The sequence below is a fragment of the Equus quagga genome, chromosome 13, assembly GCF_021613505.1.
Source record: "Equus quagga isolate Etosha38 chromosome 13, UCLA_HA_Equagga_1.0, whole genome shotgun sequence".
NCBI lineage: Eukaryota > Metazoa > Chordata > Mammalia > Perissodactyla > Equidae > Equus > Equus quagga.
Window position 1 is genome coordinate 28836601 of NC_060279.1, and position 22689 is coordinate 28859289.

The 22689-nt window shown below is 40.6% G+C and overlaps 1 protein-coding gene across 3 annotated transcripts in view; it reads left to right on the forward strand.

The window, feature by feature from the left end:
* The window catches only part of DDR2 (discoidin domain receptor tyrosine kinase 2), a 158987-nt gene that overhangs the window by 123277 nt on the left and 13021 nt on the right, over positions 1–22689 (forward strand). For all 3 annotated transcript variants that reach the window (XM_046681098.1, XM_046681099.1, XM_046681097.1), the window contains 10 exons: positions 614–845; positions 1141–1288; positions 1657–1762; positions 5748–5931; positions 11097–11340; positions 13918–13980; positions 15135–15265; positions 18145–18355; positions 19776–19999; positions 21194–21321. In XM_046681098.1, coding sequence (XP_046537054.1) covers positions 614–845; positions 1141–1288; positions 1657–1762; positions 5748–5931; positions 11097–11340; positions 13918–13980; positions 15135–15265; positions 18145–18355; positions 19776–19999; positions 21194–21321 — 1671 coding nt within the window. The remainder of the gene's footprint in view (positions 1–613; positions 846–1140; positions 1289–1656; positions 1763–5747; positions 5932–11096; positions 11341–13917; positions 13981–15134; positions 15266–18144; positions 18356–19775; positions 20000–21193; positions 21322–22689) is intronic.

Consider the following 22689-nt stretch of genomic DNA (forward strand, 5'->3'; position numbering starts at 1 on the left):
CACTGGTGGCTCAGCCTGGAGGTAATAAAATGAAACTGGATTATTTACTATTCCCCTGACACACTCTTACCCCTCACTCTCACCATGGGTTTCCGCAACTTTTTGCTGGGTTCCCATGCCCATCCTGCTGGTTAAAATTCACTATGTTACATAACCCACACTGGAGATCTTCTTATACCTCCCTCCCTACTCCTATAACTTGATATCCAGGCAAGGAGTGGCTAACCTTGTCATACTGAGATTGAAAGTGGGAGGGGCATGGTAAAATGACTCAGTGTGGGAGTAGAGGGTAGAAAGGGTTTCATTGTGTGGGACCTCCCTTGAGATCTCAAAATTAGGATGGGAAATGAAGGCTACATATCATCTGAAGGCCTCTAGCTCCCTGGTGGTGACTGTCTTTCTGGGTTTCGTAGTGCTCCAGGGAGAGGGAACTGACCACAAGTGGGTACTGTGGTGTCAGTCAGACTGGTGGAAAAAAACCCCAAGAGTCCATCTGGTCTGAACTCCCAGCCTGCTCTCTCCCCTCAGGTCAGGGTAACTGCTGGCTGTGGACTGGTAAATAACTCTGTGGTTTCATGATTGCTCCCTCTCTCCCCAACCTTCATCTTTTAAGGCTGGATTCAGAAGAAGGGGATGGAGCCTGGTGTCCTGAGATTCCAGTGGAACCTGATGACCTGAAAGAGTTTCTGCAGATTGACTTGCACACCCTGCACTTTATCACTCTGGTGGGGACCCAGGGGCGCCATGCAGGGGGCCATGGCATTGAGTTTGCCCCCATGTACAAGATCAATTACAGTCGGGATGGCACTCGCTGGATCTCTTGGCGGAACCGGCATGGGAAACAGGTAGGCAGAAGAGACATCCAGACCCTGGGATGTCCAGGACTGTATTTTGACTTAGGCTAGAAAAGGTATACATATATCCACAGTCCTGGCATGAACTTATAAATATGTGACCCAAGATGAGGGGGTGGGGAGGGAGCATAGAGAGGAATATCAAGGCTGCCGAGAAAGCTGAGTAGATGTATTCTGCTCTTTGAATGAAAAAGAGAGGGTCCATCAAAGGGGTGATGACTTAGGGGTTGAAGAAGAGTCAACATGACTCCATAGCATCTCCTCACTCTCTCTTCTCTCTCCTCAGGTGCTGGATGGAAATAGTAACCCTTATGACATTTTCCTAAAGGACTTGGAGCCACCCATTGTGGCCAGATTTGTCCGCTTCATTCCGGTCACCGACCACTCCATGAATGTGTGCATGAGAGTGGAGCTTTATGGTTGTGTCTGGCTCGGTAGGTCTCAAGAGAGAGAACTTATAGAGCTTATTAAAAACTCCAACCCCTGGGAAATAAAGGCAATCAAATCAGAAAGGGATGGGATTACTGATCACCAAGAAGGGATTCCCTCTTGGTTAGAGTAAAGAAAGCAATATTGTTCATCCACCCAGTACCTGGAATAATGCATTCAGTGACACTCTGCAGACTGTCACTGAGGAGTGCTCCTCAGCAGTGCTCCCTGTGTGCCCAGATTGAGTCCCGTGTGGACATAGTGCATGAAGTGTCATCCCTGAAGCCTCAGGTAGCTCTCTGGGATAGTTGGTCCGAGCAGCAGGCGCATCTCCTTCTCAAAGGTGCTGACACATGTGTGTTTCCTTTGACAGATGGCTTGGTGTCTTACAATGCTCCAGCTGGACAGCAGTTCGTACTCCCTGGAGGCTCCATCATTTATCTGAATGATTCTGTCTATGATGGAGCCGTTGGGTACAGGTAAATTCTGGGAAACTTTGGTCATCAGAATGGGAAATGGCCACTAGAACAGAATAATATTTTATCATGGCTTGGGATCAGTAAACAATCAATCAACCAACTAGTGATTACTTAGACCCTTTACTATGCATTGTGAGATAATTTAATAAAGTAAAATATGTAGTCTTTATTTGCAAGAAACTTAGAGGCTGGTTTTGGAAGACAAAGTAATCACAAGGAAAACACTAAATTACGCAAAGCAAAGGTTAAGCTTTATGTTATGGACCTAAGTATGGTAGCCATATTTTTTGGCCCTCAAAACAGGACATGTCATCTGACACGAATAATGGCCTACTTATGGAGACAAACGGCCAGAGAATTGAAGTTATAAGTATAATAAATTGGACAGATCAAGAAGTTCAGGAAGAATGAACCCCATAAATATAAATGCTGTAGAAACTGTGAAAATGAGACTAGTAAGGCTTATAATAGACAAGGAAAGTTTCTAGGATGAGATGACAATTGGAGCAAAGGAGATAGGTAGAAGGGAATAGAGGAAAGGAAGCAGGACTGAGAACAAGAACGACCTGACTATAGAAGAAGGTAGGGCTGGGAGCAGCAGAAGGACCAATGGATAGTCCTGAAATGGACCAATGGAGGGCCATGATGGAGAAGTATGTTCAGATACAGGAGGAATTTAGGATTGGATAAGAGATATTCCCACTTATCCCACTTTACCCCAAGCCATGCCATTCTTCTACCCACTTCAACACTTTTCTCTCTCTTAGCTTGGTCTTTGTCTGCAAAGATTGAGCCTGGCAGAGAGGTCAGACCATAGTGAAATCCAGACTAGATGATGGAGGTTGCTAGTGGTTGAGATAGAGAGATTAGTGAGTCTCAGGAATAGGAGTGTGGAATTACAGTACTTGCAAGGGCTCAGGTGTGAAGAGCAAACTACTGCCCCCCAGCTGCCATCGCCTGGTGATGACCTGACTCATCCAGTATTCTATCCCTAGTCACTTCCTCTCCATCTCCTTAGTCACTCTTCTTCCCCATTTGCTTAAACTGTCTTGGCATTATTTCACTCAGCCACGCCCCAACTGGCATATACTCAAGGAATAGAGGAAATCAGAGGTTGAGTGGATAAATCTTTGCTAATTAGCTATACTGTGTGCAAGGAATTTGGCTAGACATGGTAGGTATTCAAATAGAATGAAATTATTGATCTTATGATTAAGCAGTGGGGGCTAAAATAGGATATAATTTGCTGTGACATAAGCATCAAGTAAGAGATATCATATGCGTGCTCTGGGGTTCCAAAGAAAGAGAAAGCCACAGTAGGAAAGCACAGCATTGGGGGTGGAAACAGCTGGATTCACGTAATAAAAGTTGCTTCTGTTTGCCATGTGACTTAGGTGATAAAATGCATAAGAAAAGCATTTTGTAAAGGTAAGATGTTATATACATGTAAGTTATGATCTAATTGGAGGACCAGTAAGACGTGATGAAATAGATGAAATCAGAAATGGACCCCAAAGAATGGGTAGACCTTTCACAGGCAAAGAATCTTGAGATGGCATTTTAGGCAGAGGCACTAGCATGAGGACAAAAGAATCACACTGTAAAGTTTAGAGGAATGTCCAGGAGAGATCAACAGTTTAGCTAACCATGGGCCATATTTATGTAGCAAAGCACTAGTTGAGAGGCATCACAAGGCAGATTATGTCATATTTTGGAGGCAGTTGAATGTCAGGGTCAGGAAGAAGTGGAGAAGGACGGGATGGAGGAGGAGGAGCTGTTGTTCATCAACATAATCATCAACATAATGAGTCATTGAAGAGTTTTAAAGCTGGGGAAGGACGTGACTGGAACTGTGCTTTTGACCGATTAATCAAGCAGCATGTAAAGGTTAGATTTGAGTGGAAGGAGGAGGTAATGAGGGACATTTTCTAATTCCAAATTCTGTCAGATGAAACAAATTAAGGACCAAGGCCATAGTGGGGACTGGGGAATGGGAACAAGGAGACATTCATTTAGGGAACATTTGCAATCTGATTGGATGTAGGGGCTAGATGAAACATGATAGTTTAGGTGACTGAAACAGTGGAGATGACATTTATTCATTCAACAAATATATTTTGACTGCTTACTGTGCACTAGGTACTTTCAGTGAATACGAAAGAGAAGTGCAATTGACAGAAATGGGAAATCCAGGTGAAAGATTTAGTTTAGAAAAAGATGATGATGGATCTAGCCTGGGATATAAGTTTAAGGGACTGACAGGACATTCAAATGGAGAAATAAGACAGGTGCTAGAAATATGGCTCTGAACCCCAGAGGACTGATAAAAAATAATTAGAGAGATTTAGACGCAATCAGCTTCCATGCAATAATTGAGGTAATGAAATATTGAGTTGGGGTGTGGCTGAGTGATGAGGTACAAGCTACCTAATTCAGAGTCTCAGGAAATAGTCATAGTAGCAAAAGCGATTTTTTTTAATTAAAAAAATTCCAAATGTCATATCCGCTTGTTGCAGTAATTCTAACAATTCTAAAGTGTATGAAGTAACAGAGAAATTTTCTTTCCTTATCCCTTCCCCTTGATTTAATTTTGCTTACGGAAAAACTGAAATTCTCTGAAATTAAGGAGAAAATAAATTAAATTCCTTTTAATTTGTGTTACTTTTCATAAGACTTTCATGGGGCTTAATTTTTCTGGGAACAATGGGAAATATATTTATTGCAAGTAAACTTATGTTCTCCTAGCCTTCTGATCTGTAGAGAGAAGAAAAGATGACAAAACCTTGGAAGGGGGATCCAGGCTCTGGTCACTGTGGATAAGGCCAGTCAAATTTTATAATTTGCCAAACATTTTTCAGTGAACAAATATATTTAAGAATGTGTCTGTAAGGCTGGCATAATCACTCTTAATCATTTTTGTAATTCACAAATTTTCTATATCACTGGTCTGGCTGTAACCTCACGGGTCACATGCATTATTGCTTGAGGGTGAGTAGCCCCATCTCTTTATTTGGGAGACTCCTGACATATCTTCCAGAGCTTGAGATGCAGAGCTTGAGAGGGAAGTTCCACATGATAGGTTCTTGCTCCGTCCCTCCATAAAAAGAAGGAAGACCTCTTTCTGTTCTTCAAACAGGCAAATTAACATAAATACGCGTACATCTCATCCAGCAGGCAGGAATCCGGCCAACTCAGCCACAAAACAGAGGCTTACACTCCAAGGTGGAAAGCCTGCCAAGCTAGAAAACAAAACGAAAGCCAATGCCTCTGACCCTCATGTAATCCACGCATTTTACTCCATGAGTCCAGTATTCTATAAATGTAATTAAAATTAAATATAAATTAGTATTTAAATTGGGCAAAGATTACTTATTTATTTTTTTTGCACATTAATTTGCTATCAGATTGGGTTGTTGGAGATGTGGGATAAAAGAGGGTATGCCTGACTTCTCTGAAGTTGATTCACTGAACAAAGACAACAAGCAAAGGAGAGTCAGAAAATTTCCGACGAGCTCCGGGACCCTTTATTTAGTGATGGGCAAGTGCTACTAGCTACCAGTGTTCATTCTATGTGTTCATTCATTCATTCATTCATTTACTCATTAGTGGACTAATTAAACAAATGCATTTGATAATACTGAGTTATTATTATATTCTGTATATAAGAATAGACAAGGATACAATGAATTATAGAAAGCTTTTCATATAAAATGATAAAATACTGTTTAAAAGTTTTGCTACTAAATGAGTAAGCATCAAATATTCTGTAAAATCCATTTATATGAAATTCTTAGCTCTCCACTGATGCAGGATAAATGAGTCGATACTATAAAATATATTGGATTTTTGGTAATCCTTCAACTTCCAAGATTATCAGCCCTTACAAAATCCGGGGAGAAGAAGCTGGGTAAAAGCTTTTCTGTGAACGTGTAATTAACTCCAGGTTCCTCTCTCCCTTTGCCTTCTCCTCTCCTGGTCTGAGCAGCATGACTGAAGGGCTGGGTCAGTTGACAGATGGGGTGTCTGGCCTGGACGATTTCACCCAGACCCATGAGTACCATGTGTGGCCCGGCTATGACTACGTGGGCTGGAGGAACGAGAGTGCCACCAATGGTTACATCGAGATCATGTTTGAATTTGACCGCATCAGGAATTTCACTACTATGAAGGTCAGTGGAGTGAGGTGTGGTGGAACTTCAAAGAGGCCAAAATCATGGTGTGGCAGAAAAAAGGCATGCGAGAGAGAACCCTGCGGCAATACCAGCAGAACTGACTTCAAATACATAATCTGTAACTAACTAGCTACATGCGTTTCACAAGTAACTTCACTTTCTGGGTTTGTTTCTTCCTTTGTAAATAAGGGGGTTAGACTAGGTCACTGGTTCTCCATGTTTGTTTTTCTTGTTCCAGCACCAGAGTGGATGTATACATTAGGCACAGAGGGCAGTGTCTAGGGCCCATGAAAATGTTTTAACTTCTTTTAACGTCAGAAGAAAAATGAACTTTTAGGGTCAAAAATTATTTTCATCTGTTTAACAACACAGTTGTAAAATATAATTTTTAACATATTTTATGGAGGGAGGGCCCCACAAAGGCAAAGTGACTAGGGCCCAAGGAAGTCATTATATGGCCCTGCGCTACATTCCCCAGGGAGAGGACCTACTCTTCTCAGTAAAGGCAGCTCATTGCAACTCTGATTCTCAGTGGGAGATGAAGGGACTCTGTATTTTGAACCTCTGCCCATCCCTAGAGTTTCCTCTACCACTGCAGCACTGAGAAATCGTGTTAGAAGATTCCATACTCTTCTGTTCCCAGAGTTCTTTGTTTCCGTATCTATTGCAACAGCACATCGATTGTCATTTGTCTGTGTATGTATCTAGTCTCTTACTAGACTTCAAGCTCCTCTAAGGTAGGAGGACTTTGACTCTGCTTTCTGATCTCTGTACTTGAGTGGTTGAAAATATGCTGGCTCAAGGAACATTTGTGAGGGAACAAATGATATCCTTTATTGCCTACTCTAACCACTTATCGTTATAAATATCTCTGCCACTTTGGGTAGAAGGCAGAGGAGAAATGATGAACAGGAATAGGACACTGGCAAATAGTATTTTCTTAACTGTAAACAGAAACTTCAAGGCGAGGCTGAGGGTAGGGAGGCGGACTCGCTGTTACTCCTGGCCGGGCCAACATCAGGATTCAAGACCTCAGGCCCTGGACTCGGGTCTGTCTTCTCTGTGGGATCTCTGTGACTCTTTGTGCAGTTAGAGGAGTTGGTACCCAATAGGTGAGACTCAAGGCTGAGAGTAGGGTAGGGTGGGTTTAGCCTAAGTCTGCTGTAAGGCCTAAAATGTAAATTATTAGATTTTTTTATGGGTGTGGCTAAAATACCATCACCTAAAAGTCTGTATTATAATGTAAGTATTTCACCTGGGGGAGAGTAAGATGTTAAATAATTAATGTCTTAAGTGCAAAGTAGAAGTTATTTTATCAATTTATTATCATAGAGCAGCTGCGAGAGAGTAGGTAAATTTTGTTGAGTGGTTGGATAGAAGCCAGAAGTCTTGGGGAAGGTGCAGACTGGGTGTGTGCTGGAACATGGTACCTGCAGACACTGAGAAGAGCCTGGGCCTTTAAGGCTGGAGTTCCATTTTCTCTGAGGTGGGCCCTCCCAGGAGAGCTCAACTTTGTTGTAAGGGTTGAGGACATCTCTTTTAATAAAATGATGAGTTTTCTGATACTTAGCTCAAATGACTATTTTCCTTTTCTCTTACTCAATCCCAAGTATGTTTCAGAGAGGAAGGAATGGAAGAGAGGAAAAGTCCTGACAGAAAGTGACCAGATTGGGTGCTAAACCTGAGTTCTAAGCTTGAGGAACACTGAGACTTAAGGTTAGAGAGGAAAGTCCTTTTGCTGAATGTGAGAAAGAGACCCAAGGAGCTTTTGTGGTTCACATGTAACACTTACAGATTTCTGCAGGAGCATGAGAGGACTCCAGTATAAGCCCCAAGAAAGAGGGTGGGCAAGTGAATTTGACCTCACATGTGGATCTCTGTTTATCTGTTATTTTTCCCCATCAATAGTTGGGTACAGAATTTTAACGGCGAACAAATTGTTGACTCTGCCTTTATTTACACGCAGCCCTCAGCTTCAGTATTTGTTTCCTAAATTCATTTATTCTTCTATCTATCTTTGTTACTAATTTAGCAACAGTCTTTGGAGTGTGTCTAGTGCTGGGCTAGGTTCTGGGGGTAAACGGTTGAATGAGAAGTAGCCCCTACCTTGCGAAAATTTCCAGTTCAGTGGGAGAAGACACTATTTATTTTTCAAAAGGAGATATGTAGGATGTAGGATGATATGGGGACCTAGAAGAGGAAAAACTCTTTATCATCAAGGATTCCTGGTAGACAAAAAGTTGTTATTCTTGGCACAGACTTAGAGTCAAAAAGAAAATCCATGTCTATAATATTACTCCCACTTGTTAATATGATAACATCTCCTAATAGAATTAATAGCTATTAGTTTAATGAATAAATATGTAAGATGAGAACAGAAAGATCAACGCATGCCCAGTCTGCCAGTATATTGTTCAAGAATGGCTCTCTGGCAGTTGTAAAACATAAGTGTGTGCAATTGTGTGTAACATATTATCCTTCATAGATTTGTTGTGGAGGAGAAGGGAAATATGAATAGTAACAAAACTATACTTCAAGAGAAAATTTATTGTATTTCTGAATAATGTGTAAATCCGTATGTACCTATTAATATGTGTATCAATTTATTATATGCCATTGGGAGAATGTCTAGCCCCACAAATAATAAAATGTATTTTAAACTCTCCATAAAAGTATAATATTTAGTTTATAGGCTTTGATCTTCCTGAGTCCCCAGCAGCTCCTGTTTAAGTAGTTTATGACAGGTCAAAATTATTCAAAAGCATATTCTGAGGGGGGCCGGCCCCATGCTCGAGTGGTTAAGTTCGCGCGCTCTGCTTCAGTGGCCCAGGGTTTTGCCAGTTCGGATCCTGGGCATGGACATGGCATTGCTCATCGGGCCATGCTGAGGCGGCATCCCACATGCCACAACTAGAAGGACCCACAGCTAAAAATACACAACTATGTACTAGGGGGCTTTGGGGAGAAGAAGGAAAATAAAATCTTTAAAAAAAAACAAAAGCATATTCTGCAATGAGAAGATGCCAGAACCTCTCAAGGTCAAACACATTTCTAGCACATTTTAATTTTTCTGAGACAAATAAAAAGTAAAAGATGACTTTCATGTCACTGATGTCTTCTAGGAGTAGTTTTTCTTTCCTAGGCAAATTACTGCCCGTTTAACACACTCCCTGAAATATACTTAAAATATACCATTAAAATATATTAATATGTTAGAAAAAGTATTCTTTATTTTTTTTAAGATTGGCACCTGAACTAACAACTGTTGCCAATCATCTTCTTTTTTTTCATTCTTCTCCCCAAAGCCCCTCAGTACCTAGTTGTAGATTCTAGTTGTGAGTGCCTCTGGTTGTGCTATGTGGGACGCCACCTCAGCATGGCCTGATGAGCTATGCCATGTTGGCGCCCAGGATCTGAACCGGCGAAACCCTGGGCCGCTGAAGCAGAGCACATGAACTTAACCACGTGGCCATGGGGCCAGTCGCAAAAAATGTATTCTATTTATTAAATAAATATGTAAATCCACAAGGGAATGAAATCCTATGTTATTTATTTGCATTCCAGGAGAATTCCCAAAACATCTGTAGGAGAGATTATTCCCTTCCCCACAGGCTACTTATCCAACACTTTGCAGATTTCAAAACATCTGAAAATTCTATTGAAGCTGTAGATGGTATTTCTTTGATTTTGTTCTTAGCCTTGCTCCGTTGACTTGCGTTCCATAAACTGGGACTAATTGATCCCAAGTAAAGTATTAACACATGTTTTCAACATCAAAACATTTAGAGGAAAATCCAAATGGAAAAAAATTAAGGCAATTTGCTCCCTTTCCGTGTGGCATGGCGTGTGGAATGAGCACTGGACTAAGGTTATAGCCTCAGTTCTGTTGTTGACTGACCACAGGCAAGTCAAACTTCTCTGAGCGCCAGTTTCCTCACTAGTAAATAGAGAGTTGGACTACATGACTTTTAAAGTTTCCGGTTGCTCTAATATGCTCTGATTCTATTCTTTCAGAGAATCTCTGATCTGTTTCTTTGGTCATTGAATTTCTATAATCATTGCTGCTAAATAAATTCTGAATGGCAATCCTGTATTGACTATCTAGAGACTAGAGGAAGATATTGAAGATAGTTAAAAAATTACAATTCAGGACCTAAGCAAGACATTAAAATGGAACAGCAGATCTATTTCAAGAATGACAATGATGCTTTGCCAACCTATGAAGTCTTTAAATTCAGGTGATAGTGACCAGCAAAGCTCCATTTTCCATGTAAGACTGAGGCAGCGGAAATGTTACTGAACTACTGTGAGAGACTTGACTTAGTTACAAATATGCACGTTCTGTTTTTGAGGGTATGAAACACAGCAAGCTGCTACAGAGGAAGTGTTGCAAAATCTTTTTTCCTTATGACCCTTAAAAGCCATACAAAGATCTGGGTGAGAGAGTCATGACAGCAGGCGAGAGGACGCAAGCTACCTTCCCAAAGACCTTTTCTCATCTCAGGAAATATCTATGAGGAGGATTTGGTGCCCTCGTCAGAAGGGCTTTACCTAAACTGAATTTAAGTGAGAGAGAATTAAGTTTTGTGTCTCTGGCTGAAAAATGCTAATACACAGCACTTGAAAAGAGATTTCTAAAGGGAAAGATGAAATTGTTTTGGATTGTGTATTATTTCAGGTTTCCCAACTAAACTTGTTGGAAGGAATGGACTGGCTTTGGAATATATGTAGGAGGAAGGACAATGGAGGTCTTCCTCTTACCCTAGTTCAGAATAGCTTGATTCTGGTAGACGGCAACTGTGTTTGAGAGGATTTATAGGCTTGAGAGTGTTAAGGGCAGGGAAGTACCTGGGAACATGTTGGTCCAGACCTCATTTAACAGATGAGGAAAGTACACCCAGCAACACGAAATGAGGTGGCCAGAGGCACACAGTTGCCTAGAAGGGACTGAGATAGCCACCCAGGCTTTATAAGGCTAGACCAATGTATCACTGGCATTGTGAAGTTCCTGGAAGGGAAAATCCAAAAGACGCAGAGTACCAACTCTTCACCAAGGGTGGTACTTACAGAAACTGTTTAGTATGTTACTGGGTTAGCTTGCACTGTGTCCCCATGCCACCTAGCAGTGTCAGCTGTCACTCACATGCCTCTTTCTCTGCCAGGTCCACTGCAACAACATGTTTGCTAAAGGTGTGAAGATCTTTAAGGAGGTACAGTGCTACTTCCGCTCTGAGGCCAATGAATGGGAACCTAATGCGGTCTCCTTTCCCCTTGTCCTGGATGACGTCAACCCCAGTGCTCGCTTCGTCACTGTGCCTCTCCATCACCGCATGGCCAGTGCCATCAAGTGCCAATACCATTTTGCTGACACCTGGATGATGTTCAGTGAGATCACCTTCCAGTCAGGTTGGGAGCTCAGGGGCCCTAGGGGAAGTGGGAGCAGGGTAGTGAGGGAGGCAGGCACATGTCTGGAGCTTCTCATGGGCAGGTCTCTGGGAGGAGGAGGCTCGTACAGGTGGCTTCTCCTTGGTGGATAGAGGGAATCTTTTGTGCAACTAGTTTTAAGTGTGGAAGGGCAGAGATGAGACTGGAAGTGGACAGAATATTTACTTGGCTCTCACGTATTTGCCTAAAAGAGGTGTAAGATAAAGGATTTAAAATAATGAGTCCAATGTGTTAAAAACTTTGTATAAATTAAGTCAGTTAAGGGGAAGCACACCTAATGAGCACTACTAAAATGTTTAAATGAAAATTTATAAATAAATAACATTGATTTGTAGCCTCTACCTTCTGTCATCCAGTAGACTGGAGATTATATCTACAGGCTAATTTGAATCAAGCTCAGTATTTATTTTTATCAAGGATTTTTCGTAGATAGTGCTGTGTACTTGGTGTTGAGCCCCATCACTGGGATGCGATGCTAGATTCTCTGACTTTTAGTGACGCTGAGATATTAGTGATGCTCAGGTGGTTACCTCTTCAGGGGAAATTTCCCCACAAACTTCTACCTTAGGTTTTACCCTCCACTGATGACCACTGCTCGAATTACTTATTTCACTGGGGATTGCCAAATGGTGATTTCCTAATTCTGTTATTCCTTCTGCATTTATTAGCTGAATTTCTTCTGAATAGAAGAACTATTCCTCAGGTACTTGTTCACCCTGAGGTACAGTTCACCTTGGAAGGGCAGTATTACATGATTAATTATTTCTCCTCATCAATTTTGAGTAATGAGTTGATGCCCTAGCAACCTTCCATGGTGTCTACTGAGTTTTGATTTTCATCCTTGTTTTTTTTCAGCATCATTATGCATTCATTTCTTTTTATAAATTCAATATGTTTAGTCAATTGCTATTATCCTTCTTTTTGATGCTCAAATTGTCCTATGTTTGACCAGTGCACACACCTTTAAGCTGGCTCCGTGTTCTTTGGATTGGACCCTATAAGCTTTTCATAACTATCTTAGTTTCTGAAATAGCAAGATGCCCCAAGCTCATTTTGAACATTTACTGCCCTAGATGTGAAATCAACTACTTCCTCAAGCAGTGTTGGTTCCTTTGAGTGGGGAATGGTATTTAGAGACCACAAACTGGGCAATAGGGACTGTGCTTAGTCTTGAAAAGTTAAAAGGCATTTAGGAAATTGTCTATACCACCATAATTTAGATGGGGATACAAACTCTATACAATGACTTTTCAAAAGATGCTCAAAGTGGCACCAACGATAAGTGGTCAGAAGGAGAAAGGCCACTAGAGAGTAATTTGTAACGCACAGTGTCAAAAGAGTGGAAGAAAAGCACATATAAGCAAAAAATAACAGAAGAGAGGAGGAGAGACTAATTTAAAGATAAGCCAGAAGATCGCATACTTCCTGATTAGATTTTTAAAAGAAGAAAATTGTGAGATGGTTTGCTCATTAAGATGTACTGATAAGGATATAGAACATATGCTTAGAAAAACAGGTTTGGTGCCTCAATGCCTTCTGTTATAATGATTTAATCTAAGAGTAAATGACTGATTATTTTATGTGAAGTTTTTATTAAGAGCAGAAATTTAGATGTTCAAAGGCAGTGTCATTTACATCGTAAGTGTTAACTGGGGGACAATAGATTTCCATCCATGCTCAAGGATTCTCTCAGCAGAGTAATTGGTACACTTATCTTATCGTAGCTAATTATAGCTTTGGATGATAGTTTTTGGCTTCTGGAATCTCCTAAACTTTAAATCCAATGTCGTGACAATATTAATTTTCTGTGGAGCCAGAGGACCCATTCATGTAGATGCCAAATACCTCCCTATTTATATAATAGTGCTGAGAAGAAGAAAAATTAGGATTTCTGGAGAAAATGTTTCTTGGAAGGGAAATACATATTCTAATTCTTGGCCTCCTTGATTAGACAAATCAGAGGGCAAAATGAGTTGCCAACATCAATCTGGCAAATACGCTTTTGGGGTCTAAGAAGCTGCAACATCACAGCAAAGGGCATTGTAATATCAATAATCTATAAGGATGAAGCCTTAATTTATAAATTAAAGGGCTAGGGCAATAAAGCATAGTGAAAACCCTTTTATAAACAATTTAATTTCCTTGAAGGAAAGAGCATCTTAGCACTATGTCTATTCCATGCCCACTTAGCCACTGTATTTTCTCTGTGTTTTGCTGAATTTGAGTCTCATTTCCTATGCACACTTTATTATAATGTGTGGTCACACTCTTCTCAACCACTGTTTCTTAAACTTTTTGTACCATGACACCTAGTACGTGATAAGTTAAACAAAAATTTTACAAAAGAAAAGTTTCCCTTACCACATAGATGAATGGTGGTATTTTTTAATTTACTATATTACGTGATTTCATTTTTAAGAAAGGCTAGTGGCAACCCACTAAGCTGATTTCACAATGTGCTTGCTCACAGTCTGCCTTCAGAAAAACCACTGCATAGCTGTCTTCTCCCAGCTCTGACTTACCCTTGTTTTGTAACAGATGCTGCAATGTACAACAACTCTGGAGCCCTGCCCACCTTGCCTGTGGCACCCACCACCTACGGTACGTGTGATTCCTAGTTATAAAAACTAAGTGGAAGTGATCTCCTGGAGGATGGAGAAGGGTGGAGATTTGCAAAGGCCTGACTGTCTGTGTAGGAGGCTCGGTCCCAGGCAGGTTTGTGTGAAGAGTAGCCCTGGAAAGATAGGGCAGTTCACCTCCAAAGTTAAGGGCCTAAACTTACTCTCTTTCCTGCTGGTTCATGTGATTCTTCAGCCCAGGCAGAGTCTAGCATTGTTCCAATTGTTCCATGAAAGTTTGGGAAGCTTGAGGCAAGAACAGGGAAAGGGACATTTCTAGGTAAGACTCATAGTGGGGATCTCAATGAAAGAGTGGAAGTCTGTGAAACAAAATTCTAGTCTCACTAATTGGAGAGACATATGCAAAAGTATATCCACACATGAGTGAAATCATATGGTGTTTGTCTTTGTCTGCCTTATTTCACTTAACATAATACCCTCAAGGTCCATCCATGTTGTGGCAAATGGGATGATTTTGTCTTTTTTATGGCTGAGTAGTATTTCATTATATATATATATATATATATGTATATACCTATATACCATATCCTCTTTATCACTTCATCTGTTGATGGGCACTTGGGTTGTTTCCACGTCTTGGCTATTGTGTACACCTGAAATTTGCACAATGTTATAAGCCAATATGACCTCAATAAAATAATTTTTAAAAAGTATATCCATTGCTTCAGACAGTCACTGGCCATATGAGGCAGCAATCTGGGAAACACGTATGATCGAGTGTCTCCAAAGGGGACTCAGGAACCTTGGCTTGTCTCAAAGAATGCAAATTGTGAAACTGGTTCTTCATCTGTTTTTCACGAGGTGTGATTAGGAGTCAGTAGACCTAGGCTGTGATAATAAAGGAGCAAAATTTTGGGACAAATGGAAAACCTCTCCATTATCCAGTCTGATACATGAGGATGAAGAGGCTACTGTCCCATAGAGGAGGTCTGTAGGATATAGGAGCAAAGTAATACAAAAGTAGCAAGACCAAGAGGAAGCAGAAATGTTACAGTGCATTTTGTGGAATTATCCTGAAGGAAAAGGTTTTACCTCCTTGTATCCGGTCCAATCCCTCATACTTTTCCTTGTCCCATGAAATGATAATATTCTCCATCTTTTTCTTCCTGGTCACAGATCCAATGCTTAAAGTTGATGACAGCAACACTCGGATCCTGATTGGCTGCCTGGTGGCCATTATATTTATCCTCCTGGCCATCATTGTCATCATCCTCTGGAGGCAGTTCTGGCAGAAAATGCTGGAGAAGGTGAGGAGGTGCAGAACAATCATGGGTTAGGAAGCTGCTCTTCCCTTTCCTAAGCCACTGTTATCCTGGGAGTAACTGGCAAATTACAAAAATTTGTCAATGCTCAGAGTTAACTGAGGCTACCAAGAAGCACAGGAATGGAGAAGCTTGTTCCTGAGAGTAGGCAGAAAAGAATAAGCTAAGTCCATTTTCTTATTTTTAGAATGGAGATCTTGGAACCTCCCTAGCTAGATCAGAAAACTCTTCCCAAAACATTGAATTTCAACTTGGGCATCCCCCTTGAAGATTTAGATTCACTGAATTTGGGAGAGAGTGCAGGCATCTGTATTTTTTAAAAAATTAACAAGTAATTCTGATGCACAACCAATACCTAGCTAAAATTTCTGATAATGCTGTTCCTTGTCTTCCTTTTCTGTTTGCTTGTTTGGTTTGAGTATGTGTATGTGTGTGTGTGTGTGTATGTAGAAAAACAGCCAGTCTCATTAATATCCAAGCCAAGTTTCTCACAATTCTATTCCTACTTCTTTGTGTACTTGAAAGTTATGACTATGCACACCTGAGTCCCTCCTCAGATTCTTTTTATCCAGGCCAAATTATCTGAATAAATTTTTATTACATTTGTTTAACACTTTACAATCTACGAAGACTTTTTTTCGCATGTATCATTTTACTCGAATCTCATTGAATAATGGTGAGTTAGGCATAGCAGTTATATTTAACTGTTTTTCTGATGAGAAAATGTGATATGCTCAAAGTCCTTCAGCTAATATCCTGTTTTCTATGCTCATTCCAATTGTCAATATTGAAATATGTTGACTTCTTTTTTTCCAAAATATGTGCATTCCACCAAAGAAGGAATATCTATGACTTTTCTTGGTTTCTTAGGCCAAATAGCAGCTCTCTGGGCACTGTTACTAAGTATGTGATGCTCTTGGGTTCTGCTGCTGATTAAGTGTTTATACCTTTGGCCATGGATCCCTTCCCTGTTCAATGACTTCAAATAGACCTGGACTGTGAGAGGCCATAGAAACTCTGGGCTGTGAGGCTTTGAACTGCCCATCACAGGTAGGGAACAGGGGGGAGGGTAGAGCCTATGTGGAGTACATGCCAGAAGAGGGGCAAGAGCACCATGACGATGGACATGAATCTCCAGAACTCTTTGAGTGTAGGAAAGGAAGGAAGGGGCTCAAATCAGAGAAGTGAGGGAAAGATCCAGGCAAGTAGCCTGAAATTCCTTCTAATCTGTTCCACATTCAGTGGAGATGGTTGAGGTTTATTTTAAGGCTTTTGGACAGGAATATTTCACAGAAGAGAGGGTCTTTTTGCTTCCCACAAGGACCTTATCATCAGTCCGTAAACACTTTACCTAATACAAAGCTTTCAGTCCATTAACAGAGACTGAAGACTGAAAAGCCGAATCCATAGAGAGCTTACCACTGGCATGATGAGGCAGTATCAAACTTTTCTTCTTTCTTCTTTTATCAAAACCTTTCCAGAATTCTGGAACACTCTGGGTATCTAAATTCCAAGGTGAGGAATAGTTAAGAGTGGTAGCGTTGGGAGCTGGTGATCTGAAGGTTCATTGGAAAGCTTGAAGCTGGTGTATGTCCATATTGAACAGTCTGTTATGACTGAATTTTAGTTAGGGGGGAGGGTCTGTGTACTCTACTCTATGAGCTGTTTTTCTCTTTGAGCCAGAACTTACCATACCTGTCTGGATTTTTCTTCTGGGTCCCATTGGAATATATTCATGGGCTGAAGAGGAATGTTCAATTGGAGACTCTCTGGGTAAAAGGGAAAGCAAAAATTTGGCCCTTGAATATTTAACTTGGCCCTTCAAGAAATTCTTTCTACAGCTGTACATCCTGAGTAAGATAACTCAAGATGCTCTGAAATGACAAAGGATTTCTTCCTGGGGCCAGAATTTTCTGTGGAAAACCCTCAAGCATATACATAAATTCCAAGAAACATTCCTCCAAACAGCTTTATATTATAGCATTATTTGTAGGATAATTTTGATGGTGTCCTCAGCATTCTTTCTTTGAGAAACTCTACCCATATTTATTGAATACCTTCTATGTGCTGGGCTCCATGCTCAGTGTTGGGGATATTACTGTAACAAAGAATCTTTCGGTCTAGGGGATGAGGCAGACATCTAAGTTTCTTCATTGAGCATCTAAAGTGTATTTGCTGGAGTGGAGCATTTGATATGGTTAAATCCAAATAGTTATATATATTCAGATTCTGGAATTTTCCTTTCGAAGGCAGGCAGGTCACATTAGATAGAATGCCGAAACAATTAGCTGTTTTATTCTTCTTATTCTTATATTAGGTGTAATTCACCTTGATATTTCCAGACGCTTAGGGCTTTCCTTTCCTATTTTGTAGCCATTTTACTTTTGGTTCATAAAACTGCAGGGTCGAGGGGGTATTACCTTAACCTACAGTGCCAGAGTGATCAGTAATAAATCAGTAATTTATGTCTACACAAAATCAAAGCAGTTGTAGGATAAGTCAGCAAAATCCATTGTTTAATAGGACATTGAAAACTCTGTAAGATTGAGAAGTCCTTTGATTGGCTCCTGATAGGTTGTTATAACATCGTGGAAATACTGCTTATGAATGCTTCAATGAAAGTTAATGAATGTTGGCAGTGTAGAAATTTGGAGGTCAAATTCTGTCTTGAAGAAATGAAGGATTATTCTAAGTTTCTACAACATAGGCATTTGTAGAACAGATGGCGTTCCTGTCACTTTCAGTGCTTCTGCAGTTTGAGTATTAATGAGTTATTTCATCTGAGTGGAAGAGCTGAGTTTAAGAAGAGGACGTGATGATCCCCTTTGTACTAACATGCCTTTCTCCTTATCCTTCTCCTTCAGGCTTCCCGGAGGATGCTGGATGATGAAATGACAGTCAGCCTTTCCCTGCCAAGCGAGTCCAGCATGTTCAACAATAACCGTTCCTCATCACCAAGTGAGCAGGAATCCAACTCCACTTATGATCGCATCTTTCCCCTTCGCCCTGACTACCAGGAGCCATCCAGGCTGATACGAAAACTTCCGGAATTTGCTCCAGGGGAGGAAGAGTCAGGTGAGGATGAAACAGTGGGCAGAGAATTGAGGGAGAAGCTTTGATAAGCATTATGAAGGTGTGACACTATTGCTCCTACTCAACCAAATCTAGTTTCAGTCTAGAGAAGTCTACATTCTCCTGAGAAGTTCACCCTCTCTTTCTAGACTTGGTCTGCTGCTGCTCATAGCCTAATCTGAGGGCTTCTCCTTTGCTACTGTAAATAGCAGATGTTTGGAAGGACCCACAGTCAAAAGAGGAAGAAAATAAAAAGAGTTACTAAGGTGTTAACACCGGAAGAACATAAACAGCCCAACTAGTTCAGTCTCCTCCTTTTACGTAAGAGTAAATTGAGAAGGCCCCCAGAGAGTATGCACCCAATACCAAACATCATTTGGGGTAAATTCAGGACTAGAATTTCACTTGGAAAAAATAATAATAAATGAAGCTAAAGACATCCAGCGATTCCCAGTTTCTTAGCCATCTGGATAATTGAATTATCTAATTTTTGTTGATTTCTCTTTGGTGAAAATTTATTGGAATAACACAAGATTTTGTTACGAGAGTAGGTATTTCTTGCCTTTTCCATAAAAGCATTGCTTTGGTAAAACAGTGCCAATTGATTCACATCCCAATGTTTTTAAAAAGTGGAGCAGAGTGACATCAGAAGGGACTCTAGGGTCATCACTGAGGCTCAGATCAGCTTTTCCATGAGATTAGCAACTGAAAGTGGCCCAAGTCAATAGAAGAAGACTTGTGGTGTTCAGGAGAGAGTTAGGTGGAGAAGGAGACAGGACTAAATGTGAAAGCATAGACTTTCCAAGGAGTCTTTCTGAAGAAAGAAAGGAAACTGACACGGATTCATCACTCAATGGATAGCAAACTTTGAAAGAGATTGAACTCAGGAAATTTTACAGAGACAGCAAGAAAAAAATATAAACTAATTTATTTCCTAGGCTGAACTGAAGTAATGTGCCTAGTTTCTGAAGTCTAAAATATCCCTCTCCCCTCATATTTTAAGTCAGATGCGTGTTAAACTAGATCATATAAATTTAATCAGAAAGTTTTTTAATCCCTAAAATAGGCTATTAAATCAGTGAGAGTGTCTTAAAATTAAGAAAATATGCTATTAAATCTTCAACTTTTAATATTCCCACTCTTATATATCGTGAACCTTTTCATCGCTTCACCACAGCTCTGCAAGATTAGTCAAGGAGATTGTTAATGACCATGTAATATGAGGAGAATAAGAAGATAAACTGATGCCCTGCATTCTGAAGGCCCCAAGGGTGTCTAGAGGAACCATTCTCTAAATAAGAATGTCATGGAGTAGATTAAGCTGTCTTAAGGGCATGTTCTAGCCCTCCTCTCAGATTTTCTTCCTTGAAGATATCTCCAAAGATGCCCCTTGGAATGAGACTCATTGCCATTGTCTTCCCAGGCTGCAGTGGCGTTGTGAAGCCTGTCCAGCCCAATGGGCCTGAGGGGGTGCCCCATTATGCAGAAGCTGACATTGTAAACCTCCAGGGGGTGACTGGAGGCAACACCTACTCAGTGCCTGCTGTTACCATGGACCTGCTCTCAGGAAAAGACGTGGCTGTGGAAGAGTTCCCCAGGAAACTCTTAACTTTCAAGGAGAAGCTGGGAGAAGGCCAGTTTGGGGAGGTGAGTTGAATCTTTGAGTGGGCCCTCCAGTTCTTGGTAGCTCAAAGGAAGTGACTGAATAAAAATGGTTGGTAGAGCAAAGTGTCCCTTTCAAAGTGGATTCACACCTGAATGTCTCCTCCACTTGTCTTTCCTTGCATTGTCCTCTAGAAGACTAGAATTGGATCAACCTCATCTTTCTCAAATAGCTGTGGAATTTCTGGGTCTTCTGATTGTTGTATAGGAGTTTTTAAAGCAGACAAGTCACTAGACTTCAGTTATCCTGAAAAATAGTCAATATTTTCAAAAATTTTTACAATAGGTTACAGAGGGTGGAGACCCATAAAGATGTGATCATCTTTTATAAACTGTCCAAGAACACCCTGCTATTTGATAGCCACTTTGTTTTTTTCTTTTTAATGGGAGTTTCATGTAAAATGGTCAAAAACAACCTCCTTCCTGCCTTTGGTCCCAGAACCAGCCACTAGGGACTGAGTCACCAACTAAGATAAGGAGGAGCACGCTTCTTAATTGCCCTCAGAGTGATGCATGTAATATTGGACTTTTCACTCTTATGTCAGTTACATGAACCTTCTGAGAACTCAAAGCAATGATTTAAGTTTAATAAGAATGATTTATTGGTTTTCAGGGTGGGTGGCATGCTTTACCCTTGGGGAGGTTTGGCGCTGGTGGAGTTGAAGGGTCTGTGGTATCTGTTGTGGTGTTTTATGCACTCCTTCTGTCCCCAGGGTTGAGAACACAAACTCGTTATACTGTTATAATACATAGGGGTTACTTCTAATGCTCATCCTATACCAAGGGATTACCTTAGAAAGGAAATTCCCCTAGGGTTGTATGATCCAATAACTAAACTTCCTTGAATCAGAGTTCCAACATTTATACTGAATGGCATTTTATAGTGGGCCATGCTGTAATAAAATATTATGTAATAGATTCATTCATTCACATATTTAATGTGCCAGTCAATGTATATTTCTTTTATAAAGCAGTAACATATCATATTAGCTGGATACTTTACCATTGTTTTCTAATCAATTATTTGAATCAAAGATATGTTACACATATCTTCTTACTGATCTTTTGATGATTTTTCTTGAGTTGTAAGAGTTAGTTTATCTCCAGGAAATGCCCAACAAGAGTACTGAGACATCTTCAGGAGCAATGATGATGCTGAGATAGATGACTTTTGTCTAGGTTCATCTCTGTGAAGTGGAGGGAATGGAAAAATTCAAAGACAAAGATTTTGCCCTAGATGTCAGTGCCAACCAGCCTGTCCTGGTGGCCGTGAAAATGCTCCGAGCAGATGCCAACAAGAATGCCAGGTCTGTGGTCTGCATTTTGAATTTTCCTTTATGTATTTCATCCTCAGGATCAGGAACACTCCTGGAAACTTCTGAGCAATTTTTTCTTTTGAGATCGGAAGGTCTGTGAGCTGCCTCGCATTTTCATTGTTATGCTTTATTTTTCTGATGGGTCATCTTTGTTCTCCATCTTTCTCAAACACAAATGTACATTTCCCACTGTATTTGCTACATATTTACTTCCTACCCCACTTTTCACAGCACTGTACTTTCCAACATACACAACAGTCTGAATGTGTACTTCAATCATTATGTACAGACATACTCCTGAATGTCATTACCTCCTCTTGGCAAACTTTTGAAAATCATGCACATCTTTCTTGCTAAGTCTCCTCCATTCTTCTTTTTTTCCCATTTCTGTTTACTTTCTCATCCCTTTTTTTCTCTTTTATGCTTCTTTTCTTCTGTGTCCAGCAAGCCCCAAAATGAGAAGCTACCTCTACTCGGAAAAGTATCCATGGACCTCAAAGCAAAAGGATCCACAGTCCTTTAGCAGTTTTCCAAACTGGCTAATTGCATAAATTGCAGTTTCCAGCCATACTTCGTTGTCTGACAGCCTTTCATTACAGTAATGGTGAGTTAATCCTCACCCAGAGAGGCATGCTGATTGCAAGCTGGTGGATGTGTCTCAGAGAAATCTGCACATCTGGGTAACAAATGCATGTTCCCATTTGTGTTGGCCTGATTTGTCTCATTGATATTCAAAGTGAGAGAAAGTTTGTTATCCCTATTCCCGAAATTATTGTAAATTTCAAGAAATGTCGTAGGGTTCCATTAAAAGTCTTGCAACTGGCAGGATGTGGAATGAAGAAGACAGAAATACAAGGGAATGGAACTGTGGAGGTTTTGGAATTTTAACTGAGAATTTCGATCTTAAGGATACTAGTATGAATGAAAAGTGACATCCTCTGGTTCCCCTAGAGAGCTGGAGTATTCCTAATATTGATTTTAGCACATGATTGGAGAAAGTGGTAAGGAGAAAGAAGAACCACAGGATATGACAGAGTCTTTACCCATTGTTTTGGTTGGTGAGGTTTGGTGTCCCTCCACCTGTGCCCACTCCATTTAACAGTTGTGGGTGGCCTAGACTCTGGGCCCTGCCAAGCCATGGAAACCTCCGGTTTGGGATAGAAGGGAGAATGAAAGAGGGGAGGTGTTGCCTCAGGACTACACTGATTTCAAGGGTTTTATATTGACATGCTATGACTTGCAGTCCAGGATTCCTAGAAAGCTCACAGAAGACTTATAACTGATCTGCTCCAACAGTTGTGAGAATGTGGGCTACTGGTCTCACTAATTCAAATAATGTTACTGGGAAGGTTACAGCCC